This window comes from Aotus nancymaae, unplaced genomic scaffold (genome assembly GCF_030222135.1).
Source record: "Aotus nancymaae isolate 86718 unplaced genomic scaffold, 86718_ANA_hifiasm-v0.15.2.pri h1tg000028l, whole genome shotgun sequence".
In the NCBI taxonomy this organism is placed as follows: domain Eukaryota; kingdom Metazoa; phylum Chordata; class Mammalia; order Primates; family Aotidae; genus Aotus; species Aotus nancymaae.
In genome coordinates, this window is record NW_026988441.1 from 79,471 (window position 1) to 107,290 (window position 27,820).

The following is a 27,820-nucleotide window of genomic DNA, read 5'->3' on the forward strand; positions in this document are numbered from 1 at the left end:
TGGCGCGCGCCTGTAGTCCCAGCTACTCAGGAGGCTGAGGCGGGAGAATTGCCTGAACCCAGGAGGCGGAGGTTGTGAGCCGAGATCGCACCATTGCGCTCCAGCCTGGGTAACAAGAGCGAAACTCTGTCTCAAAAAAATAAAAAATAAAAAAACAGTTTCTGCATCTTTTCACAGAAAGTAGCTCCGCTGGCTTCTGCGAAGACGATGGTAAAGTTTTCCCTGCGCACTCTCATGTTCAGTTCAGTTCTTTAAGGGTCTTCTGTGTTTGAGTAAACCCAGCCTTCCACACCCAGTCAGCGAGGGCTGCATTCTCCATGCCCTGTTGCTGCGGGCGTGTCGCAGAACCTGACTTCAATGCTTGGCATTGGTGGCTTGTGATCCCAGGCCCTGTTCACTGTCACAAGCAGACTTTAAGAACAAAGAGAAGCTCAGTGTTTCTGACAACCCAAGGCTCGGCTCAGTTTCTAAAGGAAACTGCCTTTCTCTCATTGCCAGTGTTGGCAGGAAAAAAGGGATTTGAGGTGAACCTGGACATTCTGCTGTGGCCCTGACGCACTGCCCAGCACGCGGCCGCTCTGCCGGGGCATGGATGGGGAGGCTCAGACCGAGGCTGGACATGCTACTGCTCAACCGTGGCTCCGGATTGCTTCGTTCACGATTCCTTAGGTTCTGTTTCAGCCCAGAATATAAGGGAGCACTCACCTGGGTCGGCTCCTCACCAAGTTCCGTGAGGACAAGTGTCAGTCAGGATGAGCTGAGACCACACAGGAGAAAGAACAGAACTTTCGCAAAATCGTTTCAGAAAGTCCGAAGAAAACCAAACAAAAACAGAAAACTACAGCTCACAAGTATAACAACAACAACAACAACAAAAACTGTGAAGTTTGAGAATCTGATCTCCTGGTTTGCCACACAAAACTTCCAATTTTCAACAAAAAATTATGAGGCACACAAAGAAAGCAGAATGTATACAAGTCACAGGATGAAATAAATGTCTATGAGAAGCCAAGACGTTCAACTTCCTCTCCACGGACTAAATCACTTGTCCTAAACAGGCCCAAAGAACTAAAGAAAATAGGCAGAGGACTGAAGCAATTAGAGGAACAACACCTCTCAAAATAGAACATATCAATAACCATATAGCGACTTTAAAAAGGAACTAGTTAGAAATTGAGGGGCATAAAGTAACTGAAATGAAAAATTCACTAGAGAGGTCCCACAGAAGTTTTTCAATTGTTTTGTTTTTACAAATGTTATGAAAATCTAATTCAAGGCTAGGCACGGTGGATCGTGCCTGTAATCCCAGCACTTTGGGAGGCTGAGGCAGGCGAATCACTTGAGGTCAGGAGTTCAACACCGACCTGGCCAACATGGAGAAACCCATCACTACTAAATACACAAAAATTAGCCCGTCACGGTGGTACACACATTATAGTTTTAACTTGTATTTCTCTAACGATTAGTGATTTTGAGCATTTTAAAGGTATCTGTTGGCCATTTGGATGTCTTCTGTTGATACCTATTCAGGTCATATGTCCATTTTTTATCTGGTTGTGTTCTCAATTTTGAGGTGCATTTCTTTTATATTTTGGATCTGAACCCTTTGTAAGATGTATGGTTGGTAAATATTTTCTCTTACTTTTTGTGTTATCTATTCACTTTGTGAATTGTTTCCTCTGCAGAGGCATTTTCTTTTTTTTTTTTTTAATTTTTTTATTTTTTTTTTTCTTTTGTCATATTAAGATGGGGTTTCACCATGATGGCCAGGCTGGTCTTGAACTCCTTGACCTCAGGTGATCCACCCACCTCGGCCTCCCAAAGTGCTAGGATTACAAGCATCAGCCACCGCGCCCGGCCCTGCAAAAGCATTTTCATTTGATGCAATCTAATTTGTTTATATTTGTTCTGTCAGCCTAAAACGAGGAGGCTGAAGAACAGAATATAAATGTGAAGAGTTTACTTTTCCAAAGTGAGGACAGCTGCCTGAAAGACACAGACCTCTGTGATCTTGGATTTCAGCTCTTTTCAGCTTTTGTTACAAGCAGCTTTTAAAGGCAAGTGGTGGAAACAAGGAATGAGCTGTTACAAGTTGGTCGTCAGAAGCTCTAAATGACTGACAGAAATAACATTGATGAGTCATTGCTGATACACCGCTAAACTATAGCGTATGGATTATAGTGTCCAGCGCAGCTACTACCGTGTATAGCTACCTGTGGCAATAGCAAGCATTTTCAAGAGATGAACACACAGGTGGGAGTAGGTGGGGTGGGGTGTGAGTGTGATCTCATTTTAATGTCTCTCTGGGTCGGATAATTAGGACTCACATTCCTAAAAGTTTATTTTTCATTTTCCCCTTTTGATCAGAGATATTTCTTCTTGAAAGCACTGATGATTGAAATCTGATCCTCAAGGTGTCCCTCATCGCTGGGAAAGTTTCTGAGCAGTCCTGTAAAGTCACTGTCCCATAGCTGCTGTCAATGGTTGAATTATCTCTAGTCTTCAGAGTACCGTGAACTTGGTTTTTTCAGAAGAAGTAAAACACTGAGAGATACAGAGTAGAAATATAATTCACATAAGAATTACAATTTAAGAAATTTATATGCCATGATGAAAAAAAATCTATTCCACTGGGGAGTCCATTAAAGACATCATGAAGAAAATTAAGACTCATTCATTTTTTAGGGATTTGTTGTAGCAAGAAAATAATTCAGGATTTAGTTCAAATTGTAGAAAAACAACATAGAAATAACAGAAATAATGGATGATCTGATAACAGATGTGCTATAGATTTCTTCTGAAAATAAGTGTTTCTTTTTCCATGTCATTTTTACTAAACTTCATTTTTACTAAAGATCTACTATAAATTTTCACAGAACAAATTTATTTGCAAAATATGTTTTAGTATTATCCTGCTTACTTGTACAAAGTGCAACAAGAATAGTAAATGACCACATAGTCTCTTTCCAAGTTGGCTTTTCTGGAACTTTTTCATAAGGAATCCAGATTACCATTTCAAATGTCTCAAGGCTAGGAAGCCAACCCAAAGATTTGCCATCAGACTCTGCCTGTAATACCTGTATGAATTGGGTGAATTTCTCTCTTCTTGAGGTCCCAAAATACCTTGTTTTTCCTGTGCCTGTCTGAAAGTAACATTCTTTACTTACTGCAAAGTCATGAACCTTGCAAGGAAATCGTGTATACAAGGTATCAGGTCAGTCTTTCTAAGAGACATTTTATCACCTCTGTAAAGTTAACCTCCGTTCCTCAAAGCAGTCTGGTTATAATTGAAAATATGCCATTCCACTAAAAGCCTTGGTAAAGTAACCCACATATCTAATTGTGTGGTGGTAAAAAACAGATTCTTATTAAACTTATGCACATAACTATTTTCCCATAAAATAAGAATACTCACAAATGATTTCCAAGTACTAGAGAAATCAAATGGAAAGATAAATATTTCCATTTTGCCCACAAATACATACTTTACCCAGCCATTGTAAGCTATAAATAGCTCAAAATAGAATTTTCTTGCCTCTGGAAAACAAAACATAAAAATAGTGAGCCATGATATATAATAAAATAGTGTAAGAATATTTTAGTTATCTGTTAGTTTAGTCTCATATAATTAATTCTGGTTCCACTTGATGTTGGGTTAGCAATCAGGTCATAACAATATTTTCCCACACTGCCAGGATTCTCACACCAGTATCTTCTCATCTGGAGAAGCCATCACTTCTTAGGTTTGAATTTTCGTTCTTATGGATGGAACCTTCCCTCACCTCGAGGGTCTGACTAGTGCATGTTGGGTGGGGTCCTCTGGCTTCACTTCTGAGTGCTTTCAGGCACAGGCTCCGTATGAATTCCTTGGTTATAGATAGGCTTGGTGTGGTGGTTTTCTCAAATGCTGATTATGCATAGGTTGTACTGGGCATGTGAGCAGGCTCACTGTCTCCTGCAGGACTGAGAAGGTGGAGCTCTCTGGAAGCTTCTCTCATGCCCCAGTGCTGTGAACTGTCAGTGGGTGTTTTATAGGTTTGTGCAATTCAACGTGCCAGCCAGCAGGTGGAGCTTGTGCATAGGAGCTGACCTAGCACGAGGCAATTGCCTCAACTTCTGTAGAAAGGGGCCAGGCAGGTTTACCTCCCAGACAGCAGGTGAAGCTTATGGAACTGATCTAGCACCATACAATTGTATCCGACCCCATAAAAGGGGCCAGGCACGTTGACCTCTCAGTCAGCAGGTGGAGCTTGTGCATAGAAGCTGACCTAGCACGCGGCTAATTGCCTCCACTTCTGCAGAAAGCGGCTGGGCAGCTTGACCTCCCAGACAGCAGGTGAAGCTTGTGAGTAGGAGCTGACCCAACATCCTGCAATTGCCGACCTCCCAGCCAGCAGGAGGCGCTCGTGCATAGGGGCTGACCTAGCACCCTGCGATTGCCTCAGCCCCTGTAGAAAGGGGCCAGGCGGGCTGACCTCCAGGCCAGCAGGAGGCGCTGGCAGGAGGCAGCTCGGTGGTGGCTGTGGGATTCATGCTCGGCCTTTTTTAATCAAGAGAAGCCCCGGATGTCCCAGGCAAAGGGCAGTGCGTGGAGCTCTCGGGGTCCCCTGTTTCGCGTCTGACAGCCAGGAGGTAAGTGCTACCCCAGAGGTCCCAGGGCCCTGGGACACTTTTCCAGGGAAGGGTGGGGCCTCTTCACTGCCCCAAAGCGCCGCAGAGGGCAGAGGCAGCTGCACCCCACAGCCCCGCTGGCGTTGGTGGGACTCGCCAGCTTCCCCCCGGCCCGGACTTGGTGGGCATCCCTCGGGGGTCCGGCCTGGCAGCAAACAGCCAGCCCAGCCCCAGCATCTGCGTTCAGTTCCTGAAGCTGCGCCACACTCCCTGCCTGGGGCAGAAACTGGGGCTCCCAGGTCGCCATCTTCCAGGTCAGATTCCAGGACGGAAGGGCTCCCAGCTCCACGCCGCACTCTCCTCTCGGATCTGACCCCTGGGGCTCCTCTTCTGCCCCAGTCAGATCCTCAGTCTCATCCCCGTGCTCCTGGACGGCGAGCTGGAGTCCCAGGGGGATGGGATTAGGCCGGGGGACGTGTCCTCAGGCTCCCTAGACTCGCGCGGGTTGTGACGGGGCTAGGCTGGCTGAGCTGTGGACCTGCCACTGGGAAGGGCAGGCCCCTCCATAGGAACAGCCAGGCAGACGGCTGCAGGAGAGGCTGGCAGGTGTGGGGCGCGTGGTCTGATTGCTTCTCGGTTCCGCAGCAGTGGTGGCACCTGCCGCTGGGGCACAGGAGAGCACCCAGCCTCCTCTCGCCTTCCCTGCCTGCAGTGAGCAGTGGCGGCCTCGGGGCGGGACGCACAGCCTTGGGGGAGGGATATCGAGAATGGCGCCCTGCAGCCCCTGCCCACTCTGGGAAGCCCGTGGGGCTCCACGTGAGTTCCTGCAGAGCCTCGAGGCAGCTCCCTGTGCCAGTCGGGAGGCCTGCAGGGGTCGAGGGCTCTCCTGTACCTAGGACTGTAAAGGTCCATGGTGGGAATGTGGAGCCTTGAGGGTCTCTCACTTATTCCTTCCACGGGTCCGGGCCTGGGGGCCTCTCCTAGCTCCCAGGGATCCGGTCAGAGCAGGCATCACTGCTTCCCTGTTTCTGCACCCTGAGTCTCCCATGGTCTCTGTTGAATTCTGTTCCTTCTCAGACAATCGATTTAAAGTGTCAATATCTACTGCGTATTTTGGATCCTCTCCGTGGAAGAGGGCCCCAGCTGTACGTCGTCAGCCATCCTGAACTTGTATTTCCTATTTCATGCTTTTCCTTCTTCCCTGTGTGTATGACTTAGATGTCTTCTTCCTAGTGCAAGTCCTTCAGAAAACAGGGAACATTTGCTACTCAGAGTCTGGTAGTCCAATAACAGACGCAAGAAATTCGGGCTCTTTGAGTGTCTTGAGAAGCAAACTGTAATCTCCCTGCATGGGAAGGCCAGCAGCTTCTGGGGAGAGAAACAGTGCCTTCATGTGGCTTATTTACTAGTCTAAAGGGATGGGGTGCATGTGTAGCAGGCGTTTTGGTATTTAACTTTGTAGGAAAGATCAGACTCCAGATCACATGGAGACGTTCAGAGTGGAAGGATTTGAGGTGTCACTGATTTTGGAAAAGGGAAGCAGCATTGAGGGAAAATGCCCCCAACTGGAAATGCATTTGTCTGTGACCCACTCCTGAGTGTCCCTTCCACCAGTATGAAGACACAGATTCTGAACTTAGCTTCTTCCACAGGGAACAGAAAAAACTTCCTCTGCCTTCTACTCAGCTGCTTATTAGCGTCTTACCCCTGGTTGTGAAAAGTTGTTATTAATCCCTAGAAGTTGCTGGTGCTGAATTGCACTGGGGATAGAATTTGTTCTTCATGGAGGTGCTTCAGTCTCTCCACACAGATGATGTCACTGATTCTCCAGATGACATGATAATGGCATCTCTGTGGGGAGATCAGGTCCAGAAGCCCTGTCCCTATAACTAGGGACTCAGGTGCCCCAGCTTGTCCTGACTGACACCTCCCTGCACAGAGCTCTGCAGCCAAGACAGCCAGGTGAGTCTTCCTTATGCTCAAGGCGGGAAAGAGGACAGGAGTCTCCACCAGGACAGTAACTTAGAGCAGAGGTTGTGCAGCAGCACGGAGCAGGACGGGTGCCAGCTTCCACTCCCGGCAGCTGCAGAGTGAGCGTGGGCTGGGGACGTCTCAGGTGGGACCACCTGCTGAGGGTCCCTGCAAATCCTTGTGTCTTGGAGACCCTGTCCATGAGAGAATGAGGGATGAGGTCTCCTCTTGGAGTCTGAGGCAAGCCTTGGATTTCCAGAGGCATTGAGCGCCTCGCCAGGTTAGACTGACAAATTAGTGTTGCCTGTGAATACAAGTGGGCAAGTTGATGTGCTGGGTGTGGATTCAGGTTTTAAAAATCTGAAACATAAAATGAGATCTGGTATCACACACATGGAAATACAGAGAGAATCAAACTACAACATACTGACGCCATTTCACCTTCTCCAATCACACTCCGGTTTGCTGCAGCTGTCCTAAGATTGCTCCAGAGATGTTCTGGGTTATTTTTCTGTGTTTTTTCTATATTGTGCGTGTATGTGGTTCCTATTTTCCATAATCTCTCCTAGTGAATGTTTAAAAGCAGAACCCATGGCAGTAAGAGGGACAAGATAAAAATTAATGAGAAAAACTATTTTCTAAGGAGGCTTCGAGGACAAAAATATTACCTGCAATAACCATAGTTTCTCCTATACTAAAGGAGAATTTACATTGTTCCAGCCATTTGTGATCCATGATCAACATGAAAGCAGTGTCATTGTTCAGACCATCTTTATGACCTATATTTTCAATTTGCACATGTATTACTTTTTAAAAATGAGAAAACAGAGGCACAGAGTAGTGAATAGAATAACCCAGGTTGCCCTAAGCTACTAAATGGGTGCTTTGACACTAACTGAGAGCCGTCTGGCTCCAGAGGCTGGAATCCTAACAAACTACTCTTCTGCCTCTAACCTTAGATCTTTTTTTAGCCCCTTAATATAATAAGGAAACAGGTTTTGCCAGCTCAAAAGCAAGATCCAACGTCTCAGCAGCAGACAGCAAGCAGGGTGTCAGGACTGGACTCGGATCCTGTGAATCCACAGTTGGCAGTAATAAACTAGCTCCTCACTGTGCCCCTTCCTGCACCAGCCTCTTGGTGGTTTCGTAAGATGGTCCTGATATTCCCGACGAGGGCAGACTCCTGTTAACTCTGGACTTTTGCATAGAGCTCGTTTCCCACTTCTGCACGTGCAGGCGACTCCTGGATCCTACAGTAATCACTAAGATTATTGCTTCTGAAAGACCTTAATTTTTTGATCAGAATATGTCAATCTTTGTGCCTTACCTCATAGAGCTTTTTAAATATTGACTGAAATTAAGGCTGTTGAGGCAGAAGTAATCTGATAAAGGTTTACCGGAAAAGAAATGTGAGGATGGACCTGGGAAGACACAGCAGCAAAGTTGGGCGTGTTCCCGAGTCCGCTGCAAGCGGGGAGGGGAGGCCTCCTCATACCAGAGTCATCCTTCTTCATTGGAGGGTGCAGTACAGAGGTTACAGTCATTGGCTACAGGTTACAGCTTACAGGCGAGAAAGTTCTGTGTGCAAGACAGTAAAAAATGATGATTTACAAATAAATCAGCAGAACGTTACAATTCAGAGACGAGTCACTGCCTTTTTGATGTCAGTAGGTTACATACTAATCAGCATGTCGATAGTTTAAGTAACTCACGGTAAGATTTGAGGACTCATTAGAAGATTCTTTGCTCAGGGATTAAGACCTTCCCCGGGTGGTTAATTTGGAAGCCTGCCAAATGCGACCTGTATGTTGTCCTGCTCCTAAGGGTTCAGATCAAACTTGGCTTTAATGTAACACCCCAGTGCGCTCTGGGGAATTTGAGCTCAGGTACTCAGCCTCATTGTCCTTTGAAAAATTTAGAAGCCAATAGTCAGACGACATACGGGCATTTAATCAAAAAGTACCTTTTAAAACAATCTGTGCAGTGGGTCTAATTGTCGTGTGATTTAGTTAGTAGTTGGGGTGGACCAAGGACGGCTGGAGACCACTCAGGAAAAGTGCTCTAGGATCTCACTTCTCACCTTTCCAACTTAATATCTGGAGTACTATTAACAACTACAATTCTTGCCCCCTGGTGATTTTTTCTACACTCAAATATCTAAAGACATTTAAGGATTACCTGTGTCTTCAGAGGACTGTTGACTTTTGGAAGGTTTTGTTGTTGTGGTTCTCACTATACTTAAAAGTTCACAAAAGCTGACAGTTGATTTTCTGGCTATTTATGTAATTATGCTTTAAGTTCTGGGGTACATGTGCAGAACATGGAGGTTTGTTACATAGCTATACATGCGACATGGTGGTTGGCTGCGTCCATCACCCGGTCATCTACGTTAGGTGTTTCTCCCAATGCTATCCCTCCCCTAACCGCCCACCCTCCGACAGCCCCCAGTGTGTGATGTTCCCCTCCCTGTGTCCATGTGTTCTCATTGTTCAGCTCCCACTTAGGAGTGAAAACTTGAGGTGTTTGGTTTTCTGTTCTTGTGCTAGTTTGCTGAGATCTGTTTTCTTTAGGCAGATAATTTTGTAATTAGGATATTAACGTGAATTCTTGATTTTACTTGTAATGCGCTCTTATGGCAGGCAGGACAATCGTGAATTCTAACAGGACAGTGCCTTCTTGTCTTGGTCAGCTTTCCCTTATTCAATACATATTTACAAAGTACATGTGTATTGAAAACTTACATTGTCGTATTATTGAACAACAGATATGGTTCCTAAGTTCACCTTCTGGTTAGGTGCCAAATTATAGAAGTAAATAGCAATAAATACGAAATTATAATTGTGAAATGTAATTAGCGTCAGCGGTATAATCTCCAGGTGGAGCCCCTCTTGTGGAATATGACAGTGGTCTCTGTTTTCAGGAAAACAGAAAGCCCAGAATTCTTTTACCAGTCAGATAAAGAAAAAGAACCTTGTTGTCACCGCTGGTACAGGCAGCTCGTCACTCAGGCCACTCAGAAGTCCTCTCCATGACTTTTTGGAACAGTGTCCTCAGAACACCAGGGGAAGTGGCCATGAAAACCATCTTTCTTTTCCAGATCGGAATTGGGACTCTGGCCAATGTCATTCTGTTCCTCCGTTACGTCTCGCCAATCTTGCTTGGCCACATGCTGCGGCCCACCCATGTGATTCTCACCCACTTGGCTGTGGCCAACTCCTTGGTTCTTCTTTCCACTGGGATTCCCCATCTGATGGCTACTTTCATGCCCAGGAAATCCCTGTCCAGTCTTGGGTGTAAATGTGTTTATTTCATCCTCCTGGTGGCTCGCAGCACACCCTGAGCTGCACCTGTGTCCTGAGCACCTATCGGTACCTCACTCTTAGCCCTGGGAGCCCAGGGAGGGTGATGCTTAGAGGAAGAGCCCCCAAGGCCATGCGTCCTTCCTGCGGCACCTGCTGGGTGTTTGGTGTCTTAAATTATATCTATATTCCCATGAAGTCACTGGTCCCCAGGACACACACAATAGTACTGATTCTGAAGGCAGGTGGTTCTGCTCATTCTCGAGCCCCACTGTGGGCATGGGCTCCTTGAGGTCCGCCCATGATGCGATGTTTATTGGCCTGATGTTCTGGACCAGTGGCTCCATGGTACTTCTGCAGAGACACCACCAGACACTACAGCATATTCACACCACCAGAAACTACTACAAACGCTCCCTGGAGACCAGAGCCACCCACCCGTCCTAGTGCTGATGGTCACCTTTGTCATCGACATTGTGCAATCTGTTTATGCTTTTTATATCATTGCTTTTGAGGGTTTTCATCTATGGCTGATGCTTATTTCTGGTATTTTGACTTCAAGTTTCCCCGTTTCACCCTTCCTTTTGATCCTTAGGGATCCTAGGCCTTCCAATTTCTGCTCTTGAATTGGTGAGAATCACTGTAGAGAAGGTAAATGTATAAAAGATAGATTCAATAATAACCACAAATACTCTTTTCAGAAACCATGTATTGAGGACTAAGTTTGTAGATGACCACAATGACCTTAGCTGGTCAATTTGATATTGGTGCTACACTGGGGAATCACACTGTCCGTAGATTAAATTATGAGCTCAAAACAGTTGCATGACATTTTGAGGAAATGAGTTGCTCTTCAGCCAGTGGAACCGTCTAAAAGAAATCTCTTTTCTGAAGAAGTATTAAAGATTTTAACCAACTTGATCTCAATGTGGCTATAGTTAATGCCTGCCATGTACTGGTATACAATTGTGAATTGGTCCACATTAATTTTGCTCCAGAGCAGGGAGAGATTTTATTTCACAGAGGATCATAAGATACCTCAAAATTGGAAAATATTTTTTCCTATGTTATTTTGTGTTTGATTTCACTTATATTTCTCCAAATTGTAAAGTGCCAAACAGGGAAACAGTGTTGTCTAATGGATCACTTCTCCTCAAAACCAGGAAGTTTGCTTACACAGCCAGCCTTCAGGAAATTTTGCTTGGGTGGATGAAGTCATATTTAAGAAGGGCATGGAAGCTTCCATCTGTGAACTTGTTTTTTATGAAAATTGAAGCTGGGGGCTCTGTTTTCTGTTTGTTCATTCTGCTGTTTTTCCTGTTTGTATTTGCTTTTGCCTTCTTTTGGGACAGTCTGGTATTTTTAATATTTCATTTTTAAATTAATGGTGTTAAGGTATAACTATTTCTTTTGTGGTTGCTATAGCCATTTACTGTGGATTTCTAAAGTGTTATATTCTAGTCAAAACTACTGTTGACCGTTTCACAGAATATATATGAACAAACCTTAAAATGATATAAATCTATATATGCTCAGGATGAGTGCAGTGGCTCACGCCTGTAATCCCAACACTTTGGGAGCCCACGGTGGGCAGATCACTTGAACTCAGGAGTTGGAGACTAGCCTAGGCAACGTGGCAAAACCCCATCTCTACAAAGAAAATACAAAAATTACCTGGGTGTGGTGGTGATCGCCTGTTGTCCCGGCTACTCAGGAGGCTGAGGTAGGAGGATCACTGAGCTGAGGGAGGTTGAGGCTGCAGTGAGCCATGATCGCACAACTGCACTCCTGCCTGAGCAACAGAGTGAGGCCCTGTCTCAAAACTAAATAATAAATAGATAAATTTATATATGTAACATGCTATATTTTGTTTTATAAATTTTAATTCTATATGTGTTATAACCCACAATGTATGCGAGGAGTTTTGTTTTGTTTTTTCCTTTTTTTTTTTTCATTCTTCTTTTTTTAAAGACAGAGTCTGGCTCTATCACCCAGGCTGTATTGCAGTGGTACAATCTCAGCTCACTGCAACCTCCCCATCCTGGGTTCGAGTGATTCTCCCTGCCTCAGCCTCCCCAGTAGCTGGGATTACAGGTGCCTGCCACCACGCCCAGCTAATTTTTGTATTTTTAGTAGAGATGGGATGGGTTTCACCATGTTGGCCAAGGTAGTCTCAAACTCCTGACCTCATGATCCGCCCACCTCGGCCTCCCAAAGTGCTAGGATTACAGGCGTGAGCCACCGCGCCCAGCAAACGTGATGACTTCTTGCTGTCATGAGCAAGTCATGTCTTACAGAAAATAAAATTTTAAAATAATGTACAGATTACACATGTGTCCACATGGTTGCCCTTTTTGTTGGTCATGATTCTTCACTGTAAATGTGCTTCCTTCTGGTATAATTTGCCTTCAGCATGAAGAACCTCCTTTAGCATTTGTGGAGGTCTGGCATGCTATAGGTGATTTATCTCCATTTTTACATTTCTTCTATTACCTCATTGCTCTATATATTATCCCAAGGTAACAAATCTTTTTGTGAACCACTTCAGAGCAGTGTGTAGACATGGTGCACACTACCACATTCTGTAGTGTGATTTTCCCTATAACAAAGACACTGTCCTATATGCCAAACTCACCTTCTCTTCTATTCAGAAAACCAGTGTTAATACCACACTATTGCTCATCAACAGGCCTTCTTCAAAGTTTCCAGCTCAGTCACCAAATTTCATAGTCATGCTTCTTCCTCCTTTTCCAATCCCAAACTTTTCCTCTGTCATTCTTTGTCTTCAATGTCCTCAACATTCTGTAGAATGGCCCTGGTCTGCCAGATGAGTTTTTGAGAGCAGAATCAGTTTACATTTCCTTGGCCAATGGACCTGAAACAAAGCTGAGCTCCTCTCAGTGCCTCGCACCAAGGTCCACACTCTGTCTACCTACCCTAGAGTTGAGGATGCTCTCACCTTGATGACCTCATCAGGCTGGTATATGCCACATTTCTCCATTTTAGATCTACCATGTGGCCTTTGCAGTTGATTAGTGTTTCATGGCAGAGCCATCCTGAGAATGTCCTCCTGTACTGTTCCTCATCACACCTACACTGACCCACCTCGGCCTCTTTTCACATTTCCCATCTGCATCAAAATAGACCACTGTCAATTGTGACCCAGTTTGACTTCATGAGACAGAAGGAATTGAGAGCTGGGACTGGGCTTTGGCTTTAGATATGGAATGATAAGTCTACTCAGTAAAAGCCAACAAACATGCACTGTAAAAATGATTCAATGAAAGACTATAGAATTTAATTGCCTGAAAGTAATCACATTTCTCCCCCCGACTTGCAGTCACCTAATTTTGCATTCTCACTCCTCAAATCCTGATAATTTGTGACTCATCTAATACCATCAGGAACACTTTTGCACATTTTTTTGAAAGCAGAAATGAATCTCTTTCTATATGTGGTGACATGTGAGAAATAGTAAGATTCTTAAAATATTTTTATTTTGGATACTATAACAAAAAAGGACTTTAATTGGCTATCATGCACGAGTTTTGAGATTCCTTTACCAAATTTATAAAGAGGAATCCTCACATTGTTGAGAAATATAGCTTTGTGAAGAAAAAAGTATGCAATTTGCAGATTTCTCAAAGCACTTAAGATAGAAGTACCATTTGACCCAGCAATCCCATTACTATGTATATATCCAGTAGAATATAAGTAGTTGTACCATAAAGACACATGCACACATATGTTCATCACCACACTATTCACAATAGCAAAAAATGGAATCAACCTAAATGTTCATCAGTGGTGGACTGCATAAAGACAATATGGTACATACACATCATGGAATACCATGCAGCCATAAAAAGAATGAAATCCTGTCCTTTGAGGCAGCATGGGTGGTGATGGAGGCCATTATCCTAAGCAAATTAATGCAGGAACAGAAAACCAAATACCACATGTTATCACTTATAAGTGAGAGCAAAACATTGAGTATACATGGACCCAAAGAAGGGAACAATAGACACTGGGGCCTACTCGAAGGTAGAGAGTGGGAGGTGGGGGAGGACTGGAAAACCACCTGTCAGGTACTATCCTCATTACCTTGGCAATGAAATATACTGTACACCAAACCCCAGTAACACAAAATGTATCCATGTAACAAAACTGTACATGTACCCCTTCAAACTAAAATAAAGAAAAAAGAAAAACTGTAAAAAAGTCTAAGTATGGGCCGGGCACGGTGGCTCACGCATGTAATCCCAGCACTTTGGGAGGCCGAGGCGGGAGAGATCGAGACCATCCTGGTCAACATGGTGAAACCCCGTCTCTACTAAAAATACAAAAAAAATTAGCTGGGCATGGTGGCGCGTGCCTGTAATCCCAGCTACTCAGGAGGCTGAGGCAGGAGAATTGCTTGAACCCAGAAGGTGGAGGTTGCAGTGAGCTGAGATCGCGCCATTGTGCTCCAGCCTGGGTAACAAGAGCGAAACTCCTTCTCAAAAAAAAAAAAAAGAAAGAAAGAAAGAAAGTAGGCCCATGTATTTTAGAAGGATGAAGTATGCCCAATTTTTTTTAATTTTAATGAAACCTGATTCCAAATCTTGTCAATAGACCTCATATTTAAGATTTGATCTAGAATGATAATATGGCAATATTTTGTTTATATTAATTTTAAAAAGAATACTCTCAAGATAAAATTACTTTTTCCTTGTAGTAAAAACCCTACAGCAACAATTTAAAATTCACTTATGATGGAATTAACCCAAAATCTGATTGGATTGAAGAGCAGAGGCCAGCTGTGAATAAGGTGAGTGGGGCCTCCTCAATAAAAGCCCCTTGGAGGTGGATCTCACTGTAGACCTCAGTAGTCCCTGGAAGCAGCTGGAAGCCAGAAGAAAATCTAATGAAGGAGGGGCAAGTTAAAGCTTATGGAATTTAATTTACTATTCAGATTTCTATAAATAAAAGATAAGAGACAGTAACGTCTGGCTAGTGAGGAGCTTGTTAATTCAGCAAGTGTTATCTGAGGCCAGTCCCAGTCTTGGACACTGAGACTTCAGCACTGGCAGCAGTAGCCAGGACTTAGATTTCCAATACTTGGACTAGAGAAAGGACGATCTTTGTTCCTTTAAAAGAACCAGAACTTGGCAGGCTTGCATAGATGGTGAATGGAATCTAGCCACTGACTTATTCAACCTTTAAGGCTCTGTTCTGGATTTTGTTTTGTTCATACACTTACATCTTCTGCCAGCTGTCACCATTCTAATTCTACTCCCTGTTGCCATGAGTTGATAATTTTTTAGATTCCACATAAGTGAGATCATGCAGTATTTATCTTGCTCTGTTTGATCTGTTCCACTTAGCATTATGCCCTCGAGGTTCATCCATGGCGTTGCATATGGTAGCATTATCATCTTTTTGTAGTTGAAATACATGTATATATTTTATATAATATATTTATAGTTGAAATACATATCAATATGTTTATATAGTTATATATTATATATAATTATATATAATTAAATTGTTATATAATATAAATAATTTATGTATTTTATAAATTTATAATTATATAAATTATATAATTTTTAAATTATATTTATGTCATGTGTAAATATATATTATAAATACAAATGATAATTTATATACAAATATAAATTTTATATTATAAAATTTTATGAGTTACATATAATATATAAATATATATATTTCAACTATAAGTACATATTTTATACATACATATGTATATCCCAGAATTTCATTATCTAGTGTTCTGCCCACAGACATTTCGGAAGTCTCCCTGTTTGGGTTATTACTAATGCTGCAGTACACACAGGAGTAGAGCTATCTCTTTGACATACTGTTTCATTTTTATGGTATATATACCCAGAAGGGGGATTGCTGGATCATAGATAGTTCTACTTTTATTTTTGAGGGAAATTTCTCTGCTGTTTCCTATACTGATTATACCAATATACATTCCCACCAACCACGTACAAGGGCTCCCCTTTACACCCTCATCAGCATTTCTTATCTTGTCTTTTTGATGACGATCCTAACATACGCGAGATAATGTCTCATTGTGGTTTTAGGTTGTATTTCCCTGATGAATAGTGAGGTTGGGAAACTTTTCAAGTACCTTTTCACCATTCGTATGTATTCTTCAGACAGAGGTCTACTCAGATCCTCTGCCATGTTGAAACCAGAATTTTAGAGTACATTTTCCTATTGAATTGTGTGACTTCCTTATATATTTTGAATATTAACCTAATATATCAGATACGTTATTTGCAAATGTTCTTTTCCATTCTGTAGGTCATGTTTTTATTTTGTTGCTAGTCTGCTCTGCAGAATCTTTTTAATTTGACATAGTTCAACTTATTTATTTTTGCTTTGTGTGCCTGTACTTTTAATATACTATACTGCTAAAGGTTTTGTGAAACATTTAGCTTGGAAAGCCAGAAGAGTGAAGGGTCTTAGAATCTAGTCCAGCACTGTCCAATAGAAAACTAATTTAACCCACGTATGTATAGTCATTATAGATTTATTTTCTAGTAACCACACAGTCAAGTAAAATGAAAACAAGTCTACCCAGCCGGGCACGGTGGCTCACGCCTGTAATCCCAGCACTTTGGGAGGCTAAGGTGGGTGGGTCACTTGAGGCCAGGAGTTCAAGACCAATCTGGCAACATGGTGAAACCCCATCTCTACTAAAAAAAAAAATACAAAAAGGAAGGCTATTAAGAAAATGTCAAAAACTAACAGATGTTGGTGAGAATGTGGAGAAAATGGAGCACTTACACACCACACATGGGAATGTAAGTAAACCTCTATGGAAAACAGTATAGAGATTTCTCAAAAAACTAAAAATAGAAGAATCATTCGATCCAGTAATCCCACTCCTGGCTATCTACCCAAAGGAAAAGAAAACATTATATGTAAAAGGCACAAAAAATTTTAAAAAGGAAAAAAAATAATAAAAAAAGAAAAAAACGAAAACAAAGGACACCTGCACTCATGTTTATCACACCATTATTCACAATGCCAAAGTCACAGAGTCAGCCTCGGTGTCTGTCAGCCGATGCAGATAAAGAAAAGCGGTATGTAAAATACATACTGAATAAAGAAAATGGGGCGTGTATATATACATGGAATACTACTCAGCCAGAAGAAAGAATGGAAGTCTGTCTTTTTGTGGCAACACTGATGGAAGTGGAGGCCATTGTCTTAAGTAACTCAGAAAGTCAAATACTAATGTGCTGAGTTATCAGTGGGCGCTAAGCAACTGGTACACATGGACATGCCAAGTGAAATAATAGGCCATGTGCAGGGACTGATGCCTGTCATCTCAGCACTTTGAGACACTGAAGTGGAAGGATAGCTTCAGGCCAGGAGTTTGAGACCAGCCTGAGCAAGATAGCGAGACCCTGTCTCAAAAAAAAAAAAATCAAAAAATTAGCCAGGTGTGGTGGCACATGCCTGTAGTCCCAGCTACTTGGGAAGCTGAGGCAGGAGGATCACATGAGTCCAGGAGTTAGCAGCTACAGTGTGCTGTGATCATGCCACTGCACTCCACCCTGAGTGACAGATGAGACCCTGTCTCTAAAAATTAAATAAAATGTGTGTGTGTGTGCGCGCGTGCGCGTGCGTATATACACACCATGGAATGGATGGAACTGGAGATCATCCTAAGTGAAATAACTCAGAAAGTCAAATACTGCATGTTCTTATTTATAATTGGAAGCTAAACTGTTGGTACACGTGAACATTTTTGCATTTGTTTGTCTCAGCTACAGTGGAATAATAGACATTGGAGACTCAGAAGGGTGAGAGGGTGAGAAGGGGGTGAAAGATTTAGAAGTACCTACTAGCTACAGTGTACAGTATTCAGGTGATGGATACACTGCTACGTACTAATAGCACAACACATAGCTAATAGAAGATTTGGTTTCTAAATGCCTATCTCCATGAGAAGGAATAAAGGAATAAATTTCTCGGTGAAAGAGCTAATACCAGGGCTGCATCTGGAACAGTCTGAGATCATCCAAGCATCGTCTTGTTTCAAATTATGGGAGCTTTATGTCCTACTGGCCAAATCAAGGACACCATGAGAATTAAGCCAGATAATGATTGTATCTGAATGCAGCCTATTGAAACGTACTGAAATCTAGGAGCCCTTTTGATATAAAGTGATGAATGAATAGATAATAGGTATAGATACATCGGTAGGCGATAGACAGATAGATGAATAAAGGAGAAGGGAAACATCTTCCTTCCATAGACAACTGCTAATAAATGTTGAAGGCTGATATTAGACAATAATCCTGTTGTAGGCTGAATCAGATTGGAATTGGAAGAGTCTTAAGTGAGTCACTTTGAGTGTGATGAGAAACAGCATATTGGGATAATGTGAGAGTATCTCACTCCTAAAATGCTAATCAGTTACAAAGGCCAAATGGTAAATTTAGCTGGAGGGACTTGGCAGGCGCCAACGTGCCGAGGTCATCAAGGTGAATAATGTGAACCCTGGCATGAGATCCTGAGAAGAGCACAGCCTTGTTGCCTAAATCTATTTGTAAAAATTAAAGACATAATAGAAAATGTATCACTGTATTGAATTGTGATCTCAGTAATTAAATTCATAGCAAACAAAAGATTATAGATGAAAAAGCTTTAAAAAAAGAAAGAGAGTGATAACATCAGAATTCTTTGACAATGGAGAGTAAACTGAGTCTGCTCCTGAGGAACCACCAGACAAACACAGAGGAGGGTCTTTCTATAGAATGTTGAGGACAGGGATGCTGAGGGTGACAGAGAAACGAGAGCGGCCATGTTCCCAGTTGTTCCCTGGGCCAGAAAGGAAAAGGAGGTATTACTGGGTTGGTCGAATACATGATTTGGCCTGTGGTTTGAGCAGTAGTGCTTTATCTAGTTGGTTTTCTGACTTGAAGGACAGTATGGTTGTTTCGTAAGACAGCATCTTATTGTAGGAAAAACCCCACGGAGGAGTTAGACATGGTGAGAACCATGTCAAGCAGCTTGCTTTCAGTGAGTTAAGTAAACACTGCTGGTAACTGGATAATATACAGAGAACAATACTGATAGGTAAAACTGGTAAAATGTTAACAGTTGGGAAAACTGAGTAAGGGAGAAAAATACGTATATTTGAAATTATTTTGCATTAATTGAATATCAACTTCATTTCCTAATTTTTAAAATTAAGTTGGATATTGCTAATATAGCTTTATTATTTATCATAATACATTTTTCTAAAGATAAATATTTTGTACAGTTTTTTTTTTTTTTTTGAGACAGAATTTCGCTCTTGTTACCCAGGCTGGAGTGCAATGGCGCGATCTTGGCTCACCGCAACCTCCGCCTCCTGGGTTCAGGCAATTCTCCTGCCTCAGCCTCCTGAGTAGCTGGGAGTACAGGCACATGCCACCATGCCCAGCTAATTTTTTGTATTTTTAGTAGAGACGGAGTTTCACCATGTTGACCAGGATGGTCTTGATCTCTTGACCTCGTGGTCCACCCGCCTTGGCCTCTCAAAGTGCTGGGATTACAGGCGTGAGCCACTGCGCCCAGCCTTTGTACCGTTTCATACATAAAAATAAAATAAAGGTATTTTAAGATGAGAAACTGAGTAATTTACCTCTAGCAAGCATGCGCTCTGAAAAAGCTTGAGGAATTACTTTATTCTGATTGCACATTGTACCAGGGAAACAGACTCCCAGTCAGAATCATGAGCAGCAGGAGTAGCATCCACGTGGATCCAGGTGGAATCCATACTTTCTTTTCTCGTTTTCCGTGAGAGACAGCTGACTCTTGACGGCAAAAGCAGCGTTTATTGTGAGTTATAACATATACAGAATTAAAGCGTATAAAACAATAGCACAGAGTATTTAGGAGTGTATAAGAATGTATATGTTCTGGAAGGTGGGAAATAGTAGTTCTAATTAGATGTAACAGGAATCCATAATATGATGATCATAACAACCACTAAAAATACTTGCACCTTAACACTGCTAAGAAAAAGAAAATGGTCTATTAAGAATACCAGACTATCCCCAAAGGATGTAAAAAGAGAAACAGAGGGAAAGAAACCTGACAGGATAGGACAGATAGAAAACACAGTCCCCGTGTTTTATTAATTTTCTTGTAATAAATTAATTTCTTTTAATTTTAAATTTTATTAATTTATTAATTTTCAGTGATGAAAAATAAAAATCCAGGTAACAAATCCATAGATGCTTCCATCTGTGGGGGTGAATAATGTGAACCCTGGCATGAGATCCTGAGAAGAGCAGAGCCTTGCTGCTAATGCAGCCTCGTCAACATTACATCATCCATCCATCCAATGACATTCATAAAGGGTCAGCCACATACAGAAAATCTGCAAGGTTTTAGGGAGAAGTAATCTGTACACCATTGTTTTTCACAAAACACAACATTTTAAAAGAAATATAAGTGAGCTAAATATACAAAATGATGTAGAAAAACACACACTCCATCTTTGAGGTTTCTCGTCTTCACCTATGAGATGAAATATCTACCTGCCCCTGAGGAAAATTTACCTGGACCCATATTAAATTATGTACCAGTGTTTGCCAAGGATTAGCCACACCCACATTGAGATAAACTTTGTGGAAACTCTTTACGTGCTCCCAAAGAAAAGAGATTTCTTTTAGAGAACTCCACTGGCAGAAGAGGAAACTTCATTCCTCAAAACGTGATGAATTCCTCTTGACCCCATCATTTCATCTGTACACAGGCATATACCCCATGTAGCGGCAATACCCCCACTGGTTTATTGAGATTGTTGTGGATGGTATGTAAAAAGGAAATGGTACTTGGAAAATGGTGATTGAATAGAGTAATTATGGCCATCGTGGAAGCTATCTTCTACAGTTATCGTTTCAGCCCTGATTTTCACCAGTTCGAGAGCAGAACCTAGGCATTCTCAGATCCCTCAGGATGAGTAGTAAGGGGCAGACAGTGGGAAACATGAATTCAAAACACCTGAGACACGTATCAGCCACAGACGAGTATCCAAAAATGCAGTGATATACAAAGTAAACAATTCAGCATGTAAAATGTGACAAAGGTGACCACCGGCATCAGGACGGTGTGGGTGGCTCTGGTCTCAGGCGGGCGTCTGTGGCGTCGGTTGGTGGTGTGAAGATGCCGCGGTCTCTGGCGGTGTCTGTGCAGGAGAAAAATCACGGAGCCACTGCCCAGCCCATGAGGCCAATAAACACAGCATCGGGCGCTGACCGCGAGAAGGCTAGGCCTGTGGTGTTAGCGAGTATGAGCAGAACAAATTGCCTTGGGTGTCATCATCATCTGTGTCCTGTGGACCAGTGACTCTCAGAGGAAGATAGACATTCAGCAAGACGCTGAACATCCAGCAGGTGCAACAGAAAGGGCCGATGGCCTTGGGGGCTCTTCCTCTGAGCGTCACCCTCCCTGGGCTCCCAGGGCTGAGTGACAGGTACCAATAGGTGCTCAGGACACAGGTGCAGCACAGGGTGGAGCTGCGAGCCACCAGGCGGGTGTAACACACGAGTTTACACTCAAGACTGGACAGGGGATTCCCTAGAACAAAAGACACCGCTGTGCGAGGAATCCCAGTGGAGAGAACAACCAAGGAACTAACTAGCCACGGCCATGTGCCCGAGAATCTTGTGTGTGGGCCTCATTCTGTGGTCAGTCAAGGTGGGAGAGACATTACAGAAGAACAGAGTGGCATTGGCCAGAGTCCCAACCCCAAGCTGGAAGGGAAAGATGGTTTTTGTGGCCACTTCTATGGTTCTTAGGACATTGTTCTGAAAAGACACGGGGAGGATTTCTGGGTGGCCGGGAGTGACGATCCAGCTTTTCCAGTGAAGCCATCAATACTCTTTTTGGCTTTCACTCTCAGCAAATAATTTTGGCATTTTTTTTACCTGAAAATGCAGATACTGTCATATTCCACAGAAAAGGCTCAACTTGGAGAAATATCCCTGACACCAGTTTCATATTTTATCTTTTTTAATATTTATTTCTACTTAATTTTTTGTATTTATTTACATTCTGACTCTTCACCAGAACATCAGATCCATGAATTTAGGAGCTATGTGTGTCTTGTTCAACAATAGAGTGACATACTTGAAATAAGTATCTGCTTTATAAATGAGTAAGTGAAAGAGACAATGAAAAAAATATTCCTCCCAAAGGTGATCTGCCTGAAAATAAAAACAAGGACGCGCTGTGCCACACTTGGAATCCACGAGCGTCCTGTCTGTCATATCAATGCACTAACTTAAGAGGATGAAATGCAAAACTGCAAAATCGTGTTCACATCATAAGATTATCTAACTTGTTACAATTGCAAAGTCATTAATTATGAACTCTTAAGAACTCAACATGATTTCTTGGAGTAACTGGATACAAAATACATTTAGACATCATTAGCCCTCTGAATACATAAGATAACCCTAAAATGTCCTCGGATATTCTATTTAGTAGGTAAAATACCCTTATTGAAAAATAACTTTTTTTTTGAGACAGGGTCTTGCTCTGTTGCCCTGACTGGAGTGCAATGGTGCAATCTTGGCTCACTGCAACCTCTGCCTCCCTGGTTCAAGCTATTCTTGTACCTCAGCCTCCCAAGTAGCTGGGATTACAGGCATGCTCTACCATGCCCAGCTTGGTTTTTTAATTTTCGGTAGAGATGGGCTTCCACCATGTTGCCCAGGCTGGTCTCCAACTCCTGAGCTCAGGCAGTCCACCTGCCTTGACCTCCCGGAGTGCTAGGATTTTAGGCGCACACCACGACAGGCTAATTTTTATATTTTTCAGTAGAGACGGGGGTTTTGCCATGTTGACCAGCGGTCTCTAACTCTTGATCTCAAGTGATCCACCCACCGTGGCCTCCCAAAGTGCTGGGATTACAGGCGTGAGCCAGCACCCAGCCAAATAATTTTAATTATTAATAATTCCACAGATCTTACCTTGCTGAGAAACCAGGTCCTGGAGAGTTTTCCCTGAGTGGTCTCCAGTCCTCCTCAGCTCACTCCAGAAATAAACGTGATCATTAGACCCATTGCACTCACAAATTATTTTAAATCTTCATTAGTTCTAGATTTTACAAATGAGAGACTATTTACCTCGGCTGAAAATCGCTCACAGCCCGTAAGAGTATCACATCGAGGTTTGATCAGAGCACTCACGACTGAAGAACAAGATTATGTGAGATACAACACAAAGATTGGCACCTTCTGGTTACAGGAGTAATGTCTTCCAGAGGCAGTCATCTTAAAGATCCACATGATTCAGAAGCCAGTGTCAGGTACAGAAGGGAAATGGGAAGTTGGAACACAACCCCTATGTCACCAAAACTTGCTCTGTAGGAAAACTCTCCCTGTTATGAAACACTATGTAGATAACACAGGAGGCAGACAGCAGAGAGCTTATTCCCGCCAGCTGTGCATTCACCAGATCTGGGTCTGGCTCCTGACTCCCCACTCAGTGGTGCTGAGACATTAGGACACGCCCTTCAGCCCTCAGACCTTCCCCCTTGGGTTGGAAGCCTCAGAGCAGAGTGTAGAGCAAAGAGATTCCGGCCTCTGTAACCAGAAAGTTCCTATTGTGTATCAGGATCATTCACTTATTAGCTGAGTCCAACTTGGGTTTTCTTTTTACCATTCTGTGTCTGTTTTCTCATTTAAAAAGTAAAGCATGAGGCCGAGTGCGGTGGCTCATGCCTGTAATCCCAGTGGTTTGGGAGGCCAAGGTGGGTGAATCACTTGAGCTCAGGAGTTCAAAACCATCCCGGCCAACATGGTGAAACCCTGTCTCTACTAAAAAATTAGCTGGGTGTGCCGGTGGTGGGCGCCTGTAATCTCAGCTACTGTGGAGACTGAGACAGGAGAATAACCTGACCCCGGGAGGCAGAGGTTGCTATGAGCCGAGATCATGCCACTGCATTCCAGCCTGGGTGACAGAGCGAGACTCTGTCTCAAAAGAAAAAAAGCATGTACTAATATTATATAACAGACATACATAATAATTAAGATAGATCATGAGACAGGTGTGAACCTACAGTGTAAGTTTCATGTGAATTGTTGATCCCAGTGACTGGAACAAAGTACTCATTTAGCCATAGCAGAAACTGTCATGGTAGATGATTATTTTTCACTTTTTTTTTGATTACCAACCGCTGCCAGTGCTCTTTTACTTGTTTCGATTACTTAGCCCTTACCTGTATTAAAAGCCTAAACATAGAAGATACTCAGGCAATATCGGTAAAAAATAACAAATTACCTGAATTGGATTTTCCTGCATACGAACATTGGAAATATTTCATTTTTCAACATAAATAATAAATCCCCTGTCTTGACATTTGCCAACATTTCTGCATCTGAGCCACGGTTCCCATCTTTTACTTCTTAAAATCCCAGTAATGAGAACCAAGGCTTCCCGAGTATCCGCAGAACCCGGGAGTGTGCCAAGCGATGCAAGAATAGATCCACAATTTCCCATTCTCAGCAGCATCTGAGATGATATTCCAGTCTAACTTAAATTGGTATTACAGAATCCAGCTTCTGTATCACATTGCTTTTACATTTGGTAATAAAAATTTTAGGCCAGGCTAAGAGGGCAGGAGCAATTTACTATAGAAATGTCAAACTTTTATAAAATCTGAATACTAACTAGACTTGTAATTTTTTTCTCTCATTGCTTCATCATGTTAAGGAAGTATAGAGCTTTTTGTTCACTGAAAGCACACACAGAGACACATGCACCACACACACAGTGTAGAACGCACAGAAAAGCATCCCAGAAGTCCTTGCAGAAATACGGAGATGCTTGCATCCTCCTGCAGTGGGATTTGAGAAAGAAGAAATGTCCATCACGCTGTAATGTACCATAGACTGTTTCTGTGGATTTCTCTTTGTACATGTATGCATGTGTCACTCGACCTAATTTTGTTTTAGGGTATTTAAGGTTTAACAAACACCCTGCACTTCAATTTTTTCTCTCGTATTCATGCCCAAGTCTAAATCTATTGGGTCTGAGAAAATGAGCAGATTCTTGTGTACGTGGTTGAGGAGCTCAGTGGGTCTGGTCATCCAAGGTTTGCTTCAGACTCCAAAAAGACCCTGCCCTTCCTTTTCTCATTGACAGGGACTCTAGGATGCAGGGATTTGCAGCCACCCTCACCTGAGGTCCTACCTGAGACACTCCCCTGCAGATGGCCACCCACATCTGTCCAGCCAGAGCATGCTGGGGTATCAGCGTGAGGCAGAGTTATCACCCACTCTGAACAATGTGACTTCACAGCCACAGCGCTGTGTTCCTCTCTGGTGGGAAAACACTCATATCCTGTCTTCTTCCCTGAGACTGAACATAAGGAAGTACCTGCCTGGCTCCTCTTGGCTCCAGAGCTCTGTACAGGGAAGCGTCAGTCAGGATGAGCAGGGACACCTGAGTCCCTAGTTATAGGAACAGGGCTCCTGGAGCTGATCTCTCCACAGAGATGCCATTATCATATCATCTGTAGGTTGCATGACATTGTCAGTAGGGAGAGTCTGGAGAATATTTAGTGAGGAGCAAAATGCATCCCCAGTGAAAGTCCCCCTCAGCCCCTTCTGGTGATGAATGACAACTTTCAGCAATTAGTGAGAGGATGGTAAAAAGCAGCTGAACCAGAGGCAGAAAGTTTTCTAGGAGAATTTAAGTTCAGAATCGATGTTGTCATCAGAGTGGAAGGGACACTCAGTGATGGGTCTGGGCTCCCCTTTTTTAAAATTGGGCATTTTCTTCAATGCCTTTTTTTTTTTTTTTTTTTTTGAGAGAGTCTCTCTCCGTCACCCAGGCTGGAGTGCAGTGGTGCCATCTCAGCTCACTGCAACCTCCGCCTTCCAGGTTCAAGCAGTTCTCTTGCCTCAGCCTCCCAAGTAGCTGGGATTACAGGCACCCACCATCATGCCTGGCTAATTTTTGTATTTTTAGTAGAGACAGGGTTTCACCATGTTGGCCAGGCTGGTCTGCAACTCCTGACAGGTGATCCACCCACCTCTGCCTCTCAAAGTGTTGGGATTACAGGCATGAGCCACCGTGCCCGGCCCTTTCACTTTTCTAAAATCACGCTGGCACTCGAAGCCTGCTAATTCAGAGCATCTGTGTGGGATCCAGAGTCTGATCCTCCCCATGACTTTAAGTTCCACAGCTCTGGTTGTTTATTGCTCCAGGTCTGAGTAGTCTGGAAGACATCCCATTTGAAGCTTTTCTATGTCATCTCAGACCTCACGTTTCCCTAATATCTACAGGACTCTGCTGGACTAATTTTTTTCCATGTTTCCATACAGCCCTGCTTCCTTGTCTTTGGCCCAGCAGGCTCTCCCCCTTTATTCCTGAATGGAAGCAGCATTCCTGGTCACATGGGCTGGTATCAGGGGAAGGAGGCATAGGAGGAAGATTATGGCAGCGTTCTTTAATGTTGTGGGGAAAGGCCAAAGGCAAATAGAAAATTGGACAGAAACGTTTATAATTGCTTAAACTAAAGCAGAAAGTGTGAGCACTCTCCACCGAAGACTAGAAAATTCAGCCTCCCAAGTATCCAAGGAATCCGTAAGTGTGCCATGGGAGCCGAGAGTAGGTCCACAACAATTTCATTCTCAGGAGGATCTGAGATTATATTTTAGTCTAATGAAAACCGATACGTAACCCGCCTTCTTTATCACCTTTTACCCTCTAACAAAAATTTTAGGCTGGGTGCTGTGGCTCACACCTGTCATCCCAGCACTTTGGGAGGCCGCGGCTGGTGGATCACCTGAGGTTGGGAGTTACAGACCAGCCTGACCAACATAGTGAAACCCCGTTTCTACTAAAAATATTTAAAAATTAACTGGGTATAGTGGTGGGTGCCTGTAATCCCAGCTACGTGGGAGGCCAAGGCAGAGGTTGCAGTGAGCTGAGATCGTGCCATTGCACTCCAGCCTAGGGGACAGAGTGAGACTTCATCTCAAAATAAATAAATATATTTATGTTAGGTCAAGCCAATAAGGCATAAGCAATTTACCGTAGAGAACTAGGGAATGTTTAATTATGTCGTCAGTGAGGTATTTAATATATTGTCTTTTAAAATAAATATAAACAAACAGTGTAGATAGATTTGAATAACACTGAATTTTTAGAAAAATCTGTTGGAGTGTCATATACGCAAGGATAAGGCGAGATTTGAAAATGCTTTTTTATTGGACAAGAAAACTGATCAAATCTAAATCTGGACAAACTAGAAAGTTTGGGTGCTCGCAGTACAATCTATAGACACATTCTAGCGTCACTTCTACGTCCGAAGTATCAGGATTGTGGTGCCTGCAAATGGCTTTATTTCTTAAAATAAAGCCATGCTTTCCAGAGCATTTAGCACTCGTTTAACATACTTGTTTTTCTAAGTACCGCAAAGTAGGATGGGATTTCTAAAGATAAGGGAATATAGGACCTAGGCCAAGACGATCAGCACATACCTACTGAATCACACTCCATGATCATACTGCTAGAGCACTGTCAGGGAGTAGCCCTGAAATCATGGAGAAGTGCCCATTATGATCAAGGAAAGCCTTTGTGAGAAGACTACTTCAGGGCGTGCCCCATCAGGGGATCACACCCCTGATCCTGTATTCCTCCTCAACCCAAGGTTCATGTGAAATGCTCAGGTGGGGACATTTTTCTTCCAGAGCCATCAGCATCTTCTGAGATTCTTCATCAAAGGCAGATTTCTGCAGCCTGGGAAAATAGAAATTTTGTTTTTTTCATTTTTACACAGTATTGTCTCTTTACATTCTGATGTCTACCTCTTCCCTCCTCTCTATTCTTTCCTAGAAATCACTGAGAGGATTGTAGTGAATTTGAAAAAACAAGCATGAATCTTTCCTATAGAATAGGAA

General features: G+C 43.0%; 1 protein-coding gene and 1 long non-coding RNA gene across 2 annotated transcripts in view; one reads left to right on the forward strand and one right to left on the reverse strand.

The window, feature by feature from the left end:
• Positions 1-4,488: 4,488 nt before the first annotated feature.
• The window catches only part of LOC135276695 (uncharacterized), a 35,149-nt gene continuing 11,817 nt past the window's right edge, over positions 4,489-27,820 (forward strand). The window contains exon 1 of the long non-coding RNA XR_010344202.1: positions 4,489-4,632. This is a non-coding gene — a long non-coding RNA (uncharacterized LOC135276695). The remainder of the gene's footprint in view (positions 4,633-27,820) is intronic.
• NLRP9 (NLR family pyrin domain containing 9) overlaps positions 27,145-27,820 on the reverse strand; it is a 31,102-nt gene continuing 30,426 nt past the window's right edge. Inside the window, exon 9 of the mRNA XM_064380780.1 lies at positions 27,145-27,659. Coding sequence (XP_064236850.1) covers positions 27,527-27,659 — 133 coding nt within the window. The 3' untranslated portion in view covers positions 27,145-27,526. The remainder of the gene's footprint in view (positions 27,660-27,820) is intronic.